The sequence below is a fragment of the Phodopus roborovskii genome, unplaced genomic scaffold (genome assembly GCF_943737965.1).
Source record: "Phodopus roborovskii unplaced genomic scaffold, PHOROB, whole genome shotgun sequence".
In the NCBI taxonomy this organism is placed as follows: Eukaryota; Metazoa; Chordata; class Mammalia; order Rodentia; family Cricetidae; genus Phodopus; species Phodopus roborovskii.
In genome coordinates, this window is record NW_026126407.1 from 11,286,079 (window position 1) to 11,296,863 (window position 10,785).

General features: G+C 49.9%; 1 protein-coding gene across 1 annotated transcript; it reads left to right on the forward strand.

Moving 5' to 3' along the window:
• Positions 1-3,646: 3,646 nt before the first annotated feature.
• Bcl6b (BCL6B transcription repressor) lies at positions 3,647-8,669 on the forward strand. The gene is made up of 8 exons (XM_051180180.1): positions 3,647-3,843; positions 4,128-4,349; positions 4,457-4,798; positions 5,084-5,208; positions 5,784-5,948; positions 6,022-6,152; positions 6,248-6,385; positions 6,766-8,669. Exons 1-8 carry the CDS (start codon positions 3,665-3,667, stop codon positions 6,880-6,882), a joined length of 1,419 nt encoding a protein of 472 aa, XP_051036137.1. The 5' UTR covers positions 3,647-3,664; the 3' UTR covers positions 6,883-8,669.
• Positions 8,670-10,785: the final 2,116 nt, after the last annotated feature.

Sequence of the window (10,785 nt, forward strand, 5' to 3'; positions counted from 1 at the left end):
GTGTTGGGAAGACGGCCCTGGACTAGCTACCCAAATTTGGGGCCCTTAGGTACCCCCGTTTTTTCAGGAAAATTCTGTCTTTCTCCTGCCTCCCGCCAGCCCTGCTCTGTCCCGATGCCAATTTTGGAAGTCACTCCCTCCTTCCTCCTCCCCGTTTCTCCAGGCCCCCCCGCTTGGGGGCTAGGGTCCAGGACACCTGGCTTCCAGACCAGGGGACACTCTTTAGAGGGCTAGGGGCCAAGAGGTCAAGCTCATTGCCCCTGTCTCAAGGAAGCAGGGAAGCCCGATCCTCCCCTCCCCTCCCCTCCCCCCGGCTGGTCTCGGTGGTGGTTTAGGAAAGCCTGGAGGACTGGAATCTGCCATTGCTATTGCACAGGCAGTTTTTTTTTTCCTTGGGTTGGGGGGGTGGGCGGTGGGAGGGAGAGAGGGGAGGAGAGCCGAAGAGAACAGGGACCTAGGCGGGAATATCTGGCCTGGTTTACCCTCTAGCTCCTGCTGCCGTTAGGAACCCCTCCCCCCTCAGTTCACCCTCATTCCTAGTCCTCTGCTTTCTGTTTGGAGTTTTTATCCTAAAAATAAGGGTGCAAAAATCACCTCCTTGTAGCCCACTACAGCCCCTCCTTGCCAGTTTCAGCAGCACTGCATTGGTCAGAAGCACCCACTTTAACAAGAGACACCCCATTTTCCTCCAGATTTGTTTTCTTCCATAAGAAATCGGGGTTCAGAGTGTGAAGCCACCTTTTCCCCTCAGCTCAATAAGCCATATACTAATACGTCTATGATGAACTACTTTTTCCAGGCTTCTCCCTTCAAATCCCCAGCTTATTTGGGGGTTCACTAAAATAGAACTTTCTGGAATCTGCGGTAAGAGAGGGCTATCAGCAAAAGATAACCTAAAACCAGAAATGTGTTCTAGAATAGGTGAACTTCCAACTCAATCTCCATTTCACCAAATGTGACCAGTGACAAAACACCCCAAAACTGAACACCCCCAAACTATCCTGGGGGGTGCTCCTCATAGTCTGTCCTCTGGGAGAGTTTCATACCTAAACATATACACAGGAATATCCTTCCCTCAAAAGGAGTTTCCACAAGATTCAAATATAAAACTGCCCCCCCCACAAGTCCTCAACTAAAAAAGCCTCCAAACTTGACCCTAGCTTCCTGCTCTGCCTCCAACTCAAAATAATGTTGCCTCCTAAAAGCTCCAAACTGAATTTTATGTCCCTAAACAATCTCATCTAAAGCTTGAAACACTGAGCACTCAGAAGGCTCTCCCAGTAGACCAAAATAACAAGATGGACTGTCTTAAAGTCATGATCATTAGACCTGCTCCCTCCAAGAACCTTTACAACCAGCCCCACACTTCCAACTTTGCTATTAGATCTTGAGACTAAAAAACAGGCCCAGTAGACTATGACAACATGTTATGGCAAGTAGCACCCCAAAACTGACCACATACCTAACTCCACCCTGATATCAAAAGTAGCCCTACATGTTTTCACCTCAAAATTGAAGGTAAAAATTGGATGGAAACCAAAATAATCCTGACAAAGGGAATACATGTCTTCATCCTGACCCTTAGGCTAACCCCAGTTCTCTGCTGGTCTGCTGATTGTATGTCTGCTCAAAACAACAAACAAACAATGCCTAGAACAGGAGAGGCCTCAGGCCTAGTTGTGCAGCTCCATGGCCAATGCTCAGTCATTCTTGCTCAACTGCACATGCTCCTGACCCCACAATCAAAGAGCACCTGCTTTGCACCTCCGTTCAGCTCTGGCCCCTCTTCTTCAAATGAACTTTGTCCTCCTACCACAAGGCTCCCCAAAACAAAACTAAGGGTGTGGTCCCTGCCTATCTCCTGGATGGAGTAGTTAAAGTAAGGTTCCCGGGTTCTTCCTCCCTTCTCTGTCCTCTCTTTGTTTACTCCACTCAAACGTACATATAATGTTCACTAAAATTCACATCTACAGACATCTGGATAGCAGTGTCTATCTAATTAGAAAAGAAAACACTATGTTCACAGGTACAAGATCCCACTCCTTGTCCCAACCACTCCCCACATTCCAAGGCCAATTCCACAGAAGCTCCAGCCTGAGTTTCCTTCGGAGACTCTACTGTCTTCTACATAGTGTTCCACCAAGAGACAAAGGTGCTGCAAAGAGAAGGCAGCAGAAGGTTGAACGCATCCAGCTCTCTGGTCTGAGCACATCTCCAGCCAGAGACATAGAGGCGAAGCGAGGCTCGTCTGCCCCCTCGTGGAAAGATGCAGACATTGCCGAGCTTCGCCTACTTGCCGCGCTGGACCCCGGCGTCCCGCCAGACTCTGAGCAGCCGACCGGCGGGTGCTCGAGGCCCTAGTGTGCTAGGACTGACGAAGAGCAGCAGGGCTTTGGACGGGAGTCTGTCTATCTGGATCCCTAAAAGGGTTCAGAAGAGAATCGGGAGAAAGAGGCCGGACGCCTAGGTCTCCCGACCGTCTCTCGGTCCCCACCCGGGGCTTTCCCCACCTCCTCGAGGGGAAGCAGCTGCAGGAGCCGTCCGGTCTCAGGACAATGGAAGGAAACGAACTAGAAATCATATCCGCCCTCTTCTTACCCCGCCTGGTCAGAGCCCCCCGCCCGCCCCCGCTTTGTGGACCCTGCCTGTCAATCACATCTCCTCCCTCTGTCTGAGATCCCACAAGAGACCACTACCGACTCCCCAAACCCGATACCACTTGGGTTCTCTAGTTTTTCCCTGAATCCAGTGCATTGGAATGGGGAGTTTTGCGGCATTTCCTTTTTCCTTTAACAAGCTCTTGGCACCCTTTTCCAAAACCCAAAACTCAATTCTTACTGTCCCAGGTCCTCCGACGACACACCTTCCACATCACTAACCTCCTCCCCCAATTCTAATATCCTCACCCTCGGGTGCTCATTTAACGAGCCAAAGCCCCCCCCCACGGTTCTGAGATACAACGTTTGAGACAGAGACCCCGCCCTGGGCTCACCATCTGGAGAGCGAAAGAGGAAGGAAGGATACGGACCCACGAGTTCACCCCACCTCTACCCCCGCCCCCGACATCCCGGCCGGATAAAGGAGCCCAGGCCGAAAGAGAGGAGAGACCCCGCCCCCCTCGAGGAGAGAAGCCACAGCCCCTGCAGGACAGGGGTAAGAACCAGACTTTGAAGACTCATGGGTCCCCAAAGTGGGATGGGGTTTGTTGATGGTAATAAGACTTGAATTCAGAATTTATGCTAAAAAGAGATGGGGAGTACTGGGTCTGGCGATGGGAGTCGCATGGGCATGGAAGGGTGTGGGCTGTTGATTATATGTGGTCCTCAGGCAAGATCTGGTACCTGTGACCCAGGCGCGCTGGAAAGCAGAGAAAAGGAAGGTAATGGATGAGATAGCTAGAGTCGAACCAAAGCACGGTGTGCGGGAGTGTGGGAGTCCTCCTGCTCGCCCTCCAGACGGAGGTACGAGAATTTCTAACTTGCTCCAAGAGCTCTGAGATCCAGCAATGGGAAGGAAGAGACCGTTGAGGGCAGAATGAACCGCTATCTGATGGTGTTGACGCTAGGGGCACCTCGGAAAGAAAACACCAGCAGAAAATGGAATGTGTCTTAGGCATGCCTGGATCTGCTAACTTTTTCCGTGGCTGGCGCAGGCCTGGGTCGTTATGAGTTCCACAGCGGCCCAGGAAGGAGCCCTGGGCTACGTCCGAGAGTTCACGCGCCACTCCTCCGATGTGCTTGGCAATCTGAATGAGCTGCGCCTGCGCGGGATCCTCACTGACGTCACGCTGCTGGTTGGCGGGCAACCCCTAAGAGCACACAAGGCAGTTCTTATCGCCTGCAGGTTCGAGGGATAGGGGTCCTGGGATTAACTGGGTAGAGTACAGAGTCACAAGGCGGTTGAGAGGTAACCCAATGCAGGAGGAAAGTTGGGAATAGTGGCCCACACCTGTAATCCAGAACTGGGGAGGCAGAGCAGGGCGGATAGGAAGGAAGGAAGGAAAGAGAAGCATGGGGGTGCATTCAAGAAGTGGGGCAGCAGTACTATTGGGGAGGCAAGAGTCTAAGGTATCCTGTGTCTGCTTTGGTCTCCCAGCTCCTAACATGGTCCCATTGTCCTCTCTCCAGTGGCTTCTTCTATTCAATTTTCCGAGGCCGAGCAGGAGTCGGAGTGGATGTACTCTCTCTGCCTGGGGGTCCAGAAGCCAGGGGCTTTGCTCCTCTTCTGGACTTCATGTACACTTCAAGGCTTCGCCTCTCCCCAGCCACTGCACCAGCTGTCCTTGCGGCTGCCACCTATCTGCAGATGGAACATGTAGTTGAGGCATGCCATCGCTTCATCCAAGCCAGGTGAAGGAGCCATGCATTTGTGTTCTCCATATATCTGGTGCTCCTAGTATTATGGGCCAGAACAATGGATTAGGAAACGGTATTAATGGCCATCATACTTTTTCTAGCTATGAACCTCTAGGCATCTCCCTGCGACCCCTGGAGGCAGAACCCCCAAGGCCCCCTACAGCCCCTCCGCCAGGCAGTCCCAGGCGCTCAGAAGGACACCCAGATCCACCTACTGAGTCTCGAAGCTGCAGTCAAGGCTCCCCCAGTCCAGCCAGCCCAGACCCCAAGGCCTGCAACTGGAAAAAGTACAAATTTATTGTGCTAAATTCTCAGACTTCACAAGCTGGGAGCCTAGTTGGGGAGAGCTCTGGTCAGCCCTCCCCCCAAGCCAGGCTCCCTAGTGGAGATGAAGCCTCCAGCAATAGCAGCGAAGAAGGACCCACACCTGGTCTCCAGAGCAGGTATAGAATCTGTAACTCCCAAGAGTTTGAGGCTGGCCTACTAAAGGAGGCAGGGCCACTGAGGGTTGGTTCCATTTGGGGATGGGTTTCAGAGAAACTAGCCCACCTTAGGGAGTTAGCCAAAGACCAGAGGGGGTGTGACTTATTGACCAATATTAGCTCATTTCCAAAAGATATGTCCATATTTTCCAGGAAAAAAGCAGCCCACCCTACACACACACTCTTGAGTGAGCATGTGCCCCCCCCCATTCCTAAACTTTTCTATGGCTTCTACCATCTGCCTAGACTATCTCTAGCTACTACCACAGCTCGATTCAAATGTGGACCTCCAGCAAATGCCCCCTACCTCTTTCCACCCCATGCTCAAGAGACTTCTGGATCAACTTCTAAGCAGGCTCACCCACCCCCAGGTAAGAGCCCTTCTTTCTCTTCTGGCTTCTCTCCTGTAACTGTTCCAGGCCAATCTGAACCCAAAGTCCGCAGAAAGGACCTGTTTAACAGTTCCCAAACTTGACTGCAAATTAGACCCTTCTGTGAAATTTTCACCTCATCAGTCAGAATATCTGAGAGGGGACGAATCATAAAAAATTTTAAACTCTTAATGTACTTCTAAAGAGCAGCACAGTTTGGGAAGTTCTAGCCTACCCCAGTCCGTGACTGAACAGTCTGCCCAGTGTTTGGCAGGGCCTCTCTGGCGGTCTGTCACCCAGAGTGAGGCAAGAAAGGAGAGAAACAGAAACCTCCACCCATTTGCAAGAACTTTCACATACTGTAACCACCACCAAGAATTATAAGCATACTACTAAATCAGATACATCTTACTAAATATGTGGCCATGTACAAGCCAAGTGGGTCCCCCAGTAGCCTTCACAGGAAACTAGGGGTTAAAAAGGCAAACAGATCCTACCCGTGTACTATTATGGACTTACTGGTACCTGGGAAGTCCTCAATAAATAAGATTGTCATTATTCTCCACCCTTCCCAGGAGGTGAGTTTTTCAGCTGCCAGAACTGTGAGGCTGTGGCTGGGTGCTCATCGGGGCTGGACCCCTTAGTTCCGGGGGATGAGGACAAGCCCTATAAATGCCAGCTGTGCCGATCTGCCTTCCGCTATAAGGGCAACCTGGCTAGTCACCGCACGGTGCACACAGGTAGGAGGGGGTCTTCATCTTTGTGCCCATCGTTCTCTTAAGGCGATCTGACTGTCTTCTTCCTTACATGCAGGGGAAAAGCCCTACCGTTGCTCCATCTGCGGAGCACGTTTTAACCGACCAGCTAATCTAAAAACGCACAGCCGCATCCATTCTGGAGAGAAACCATACAAGTGTGAGACATGCGGCTCTCGTTTTGTTCAGGTAAGGAGAGGGCTGGAAGGCAAGTGGGAGGAACGGAGAGGGTGCTAGGGTGCTGCTCCTCCCCGAGGCGATCTCAGGGCTCCTCCCCTCCTCAGGTGGCACATCTTCGCGCACACGTGCTGATCCACACGGGAGAGAAGCCCTATCCGTGTCCCACCTGCGGAACTCGCTTCCGCCACCTACAGACCCTCAAAAGCCACGTTCGCATCCACACAGGGGAGAAGCCATACCACGTGGGTACCCTATGCAATCCAGCCATTATCCACCACATACACGCAGGCAGGGCCAAGTCTTGCCACCAGTGCTACAATTTCTTAGAAATAGCCGGCGGACTAAAGAGTCCGAGTTAATCGGGGTGGGGGGGGGGCTTGGACTGGGGAGAGGAGTGGGGGTAATTATATTCCCGGACTAGGGACTAGTCCCAAGGGGCTAACGGGTGTTGATACCTTTGTTAAGTAAGGCAAGGCTCACTTCCGGGGCGCCTCAGAGAAATTACAAGGGCGCGAATGCTAAAGGGTTGATTGTCATCAGAGAGCTGGACAGTTCCCCTTCCTGTCCCAACTAAAAGGTGGTTGTGGAAGGGCAGGGACCTAACAGACCTGTCCTTCCACAGTGCGACCCCTGCGGCCTGCATTTTCGGCACAAGAGTCAACTAAGGCTGCACCTGCGTCAGAAACATGGGGCTGCTACCAACACCAAAGTGCGCTACCACCTCCTTGGGAGCCCATAGAGGCGGCAGAGTCCCCCACCCGAACCACACTTGCTCCCTGAGGGCTGTAAAAGCAGGCCCAGGCTTGGCTCCCTTGATGGTCTTGATATGGGAGTGTGACGGGTGACTCTGGTATCAGAACCTTCTGTCACCTTGTACTGGGGAGAGCAGGAGAGGCAGACCCTGGCTAGATCTGCCTCTGTTTTGCTGGTCAAAACCTCTTCCTCACAATCCAGACTGGGTAGCTAGGGGCTGGGGAGACACAAGGACCTTAACCTCTTCAAGGGAACTGCCCCTACCCCCCCCCATTTCATATCGTTTATCTGTAAATATAATTTATTTAGGCCTTGGGTGGCACCAGGGCCTTCGTTCTGTTTGCGTTTCTGACTCCCCTCTTCCACAAGTGTGATCAAAAGTGACCCGAACTCAGGTGAGGGTGCTGCTCTGCTGGCAGAGCTTCTTAGCACTTGGCTCTCTCCTTTGGCTTGAGTGTCCCACATTGTTCTTGTTGTAACTTTTCTCTCTGGATTCCTCCCTTTCCTACTTGTTGGCTTGTTGGTTTGTCCCTTCAGTTCTAGGACTGCAACCTTTAGTTTTCCTAGGGCAAACCCTGAGAACATGTAAGGTAGGGTGAGGAAATCCTCTCTGGTATTCTGGATGGTGCAAGTCCTGGCTAGACATGGGAAGAAAGTTTTCAGCTCTTCCTGGCTGATGAACACAAAATGTAGATAATAGATTCCTCCCGAAGCCTGGTGAAATGGGGACTGGATTCCTCATCATTCTAAATGGAGGTGGCTAGTCTTTCCTACAAGAAGGCATAGCATCTAAGCTGTTCCATTGATCTACCCACCTGGGTTTGAATGTACTGTGTTCATCTCTAAGAGAGAGCCTGCAAAGGGTCCAAGCTGAGCCTCTGTGGGGCTAAGTTAGCATGTCCATGAGGGGAGAACTGAAGATCTGTACCAGAGATTATAGGACCTGTTCTTAGCTGTCTAGTTTCTAAGAATGTTGTGACCTAGGGAGAATTAATGACATTCCTTACCTTGATTACAGTCTGACCCATCCTTTACTGCACAAGCAGCTGGGTTTGAATGTTCCTTGGGGTTTAATATGCCCTTTGTCTTCTAATGTATTTTTTGTTTTGTTTTTGGACAGCTTCTGGAAAGTGTTCAGATTCCAAAACTTTCAACTTTCATAGGTGCTTGGTAATTTTCTTACCTGAGAATCTGGGTCTGTGACTCGGTCTTCCTTCCCCAACCACATTCCTGTCTGCAAACAGGACATTACACGGGAAGATAAAGGGGGCTGAGTTCCATGCTAGATTTGTTGTCATTGAGGATTATTGTTGGAGTTACATGCTTTAAGGCTTTAAAAGACTCGTTGCTGGTTTGGCCAAAGGCCTCTTCTATGTGATGGTGTATGAGGTTAGCTGAGGGCTGCAGTTTCTGGTGTAGACCATGTAGATAAAAACGTTGGGGATGGAGTTCCCTGATCAGATGGAGTGTCTGAAATGTTAGATGATATTTGGGAGCCTTGATTTACAGTCCTGCTTCTTGCTGCCCTGGGGCCTGTTTGATGATAGGACTTGGGCATGAAGAGTTGAATTTGTAAGGCATAGCTGGTGAGGAAACTTTCTTCCACTTTCCCTTTTACTCCCTTATCACCTGAATGCAGAACTGTAAAGGGGGAGGAGAGGAGAGACTGAAAGAGTATTGTGGTTTCTGTCTAGAAGACTGGATGGGCATATGGGAAGTGCCGGGCGAGGTGTTAGAGCCTTTGAGATCAGATCCTTGGAATAAAGAACCCTCCCTTGCCCTCTGTGTGTCCCAGGCTTCTGTTTGTGGGGGGAGGGCGCACATGGGGACTTGGAAAGTGGCTCCAAAATATAACAACTTGGATTCTGTTCATTTCGCTGTTCATCCCACTAGTCCTCTTCAATGGTCCTTGTTCTCCCTTCCCTGCCCTAGCCTTCCGGCTCATTGTGTTGGAACCAGTGACTTCATGGAGTTTATCCGGAGCCACCTGCATCCTGCTGGTCTGAAGTCACTTCCTGACTGAGGTGTGGAGGCTGCAGGGAGAAAGTAGGAAAGCACCAAGGATTTGGGAAATGCATTTGTGCAAGCACACCCACCCACACACAGCTATCACCAAAGAAAATGGGTAGGGCTTGGGTCCCCTAAGAATAACAGAGGTGAGCTAGAGCAGCTAGGAGAAGACCGAGTGTGTCAGTGCCTGTGTGCCCGCTTCACCTCCCAGCCCTAGGGTCTTAGAATCTATCTAATGTCCAATGCATGTGTCTTTTCCCATGACCCATGTGTGCAGGGTGCACAGGTGTGTTCTAGCCCAAAGCCAAAAGTCACTAATTCTAAGGTTACCTCCCTCTGGACTTTGCTCGACTGTGACAAAGGTGACTGTGACCTCAGAAGCACCCAATGATCATAGGCTGTGGTCCTCTCTTCTTCAGTCTAATGTCCTCCCCGATAATCTATTTTAGTTACCGCCTGGATTTCTTCATTTTTTAAAATAAACCCATAACCTAGATTATATTCAAAAAACAAAAAGTGGCAAAATACTAAGCAAAAGTTTCTGTCACCCTCCATTCCAGCTTGTCCCCTATTGAAAATAAGACCAGCTACTATTATTTAACACCTATTAAATGCCAGGTCCTAAATAAAGCATTTTAGTGCCCAGACTTAATAATTAGTCTGGTGGTCCTCAAAAGCAGGGAGTATTCTCTGCAGTTTCCAGGTGAGGAAGCCAGCTGAGAAGGAAGTTATCTTGACCAAATAATAAGTGATAAAGTCAAGGTTGGAACTCTTCCCTGAATCTAGAGATCTCAGGACTGGATTCTTGACTCCTGAGATTCAACTATTTCCTATGCCATTGGCATATCCCTACATACAAGTCTACTTACAACAAGATTGCAGATCCATAGCATTTTTGCATAATTATTTTATTTTTCATATATTTAACTGAAAAACTTAATATGGTTTGGTTTTTCTTTGTGCCAAGGATTAAGACTGGGGATTTCCACATGTTAAGCCAAAAACCCCTTGGGTTTAGGGAGGGACTATTCTATAAAATTACTTATTATTGTGCATGTGTATATGATGTTTTTGTGTGCATACACCATGGCATGTGTACATATGACAGATGACTGGAGTTGGTTCTCTCCTTCCTTCTGTGGGTTCCAGGGATAAAACTGAGGTCATGAGGCTCTCAAAGCAAGCCCTTTCCCTGCTAAGCCATCTCTCCAGCCCCTCCTTGGGTTTTTGAGACAGTCTCATGTCAGGCTGGCCTTTATCGAACTCTGTAGTCCAGGCAAGTCTTGAGCCTGCGATCCTCTGACCTCAGTTCCTTAAATAGCTGGGGTTGCAGACAGGCCTGTGCAATCAAACTTGATGTATATATTTATTTGTATGTGCATGGGTGTTTTGCCTCCATGAATCTAAGTGGCCCACATGGATGATGCCTGTGGTGGCCAGAAGAGGGTGTCAGATCCCCTGGAACAGGAGTTACAAGGCCACTGTGTTGACCAGTGTGATTGCAGGCAAAAACTGAATGAACCCTGCTACTCTAAAGCAACAGTAAGTGCTCTTAACTGCTGAGCCATCTTTCCAGCCCCTATAGCATAATTTCTTAAAAGCAAAGGTGGTGTATGCCTTTAATCCCAGCACTCAGGATTGCAGAGGCAGGTGGATCTCTGAGTTCCAAGCTAGCCTGGTTTACAGAGGAAGTTCCAGGACAGACTCCAATGCTACAGAGAAACACTGTCTTGAAACAAAACAAAGCATAGTTCCTTATCCCATCCCCCTGGTTTTCCTCTGTACCCACTGGCCTGTGTATAAATTCTGAGCCCAAGGTTGCAAGTTCAGTCCTGGGGAGCCTGAGGAATAATAAAGGGACAGAGAAGCCCAAGTCATT

Bases quoted from the DNA above. Each gene is read 5' to 3' on its own strand.
- Bcl6b (XM_051180180.1), top strand. From the start codon at position 3,665: ATGAGTTCCACAGCGGCCCAGGAAGGAGCCCTGGGCTACGTCCGAGAG. The intron at 4,350-4,456 runs GTGAAGGAGCCA...TACTTTTTCTAG, and splicing joins CATCGCTTCATCCAAGCCAG to CTATGAACCTCTAGGCATCT. The intron at 5,209-5,783 runs GTAAGAGCCCTT...CACCCTTCCCAG, and splicing joins GCAGGCTCACCCACCCCCAG to GAGGTGAGTTTTTCAGCTGC.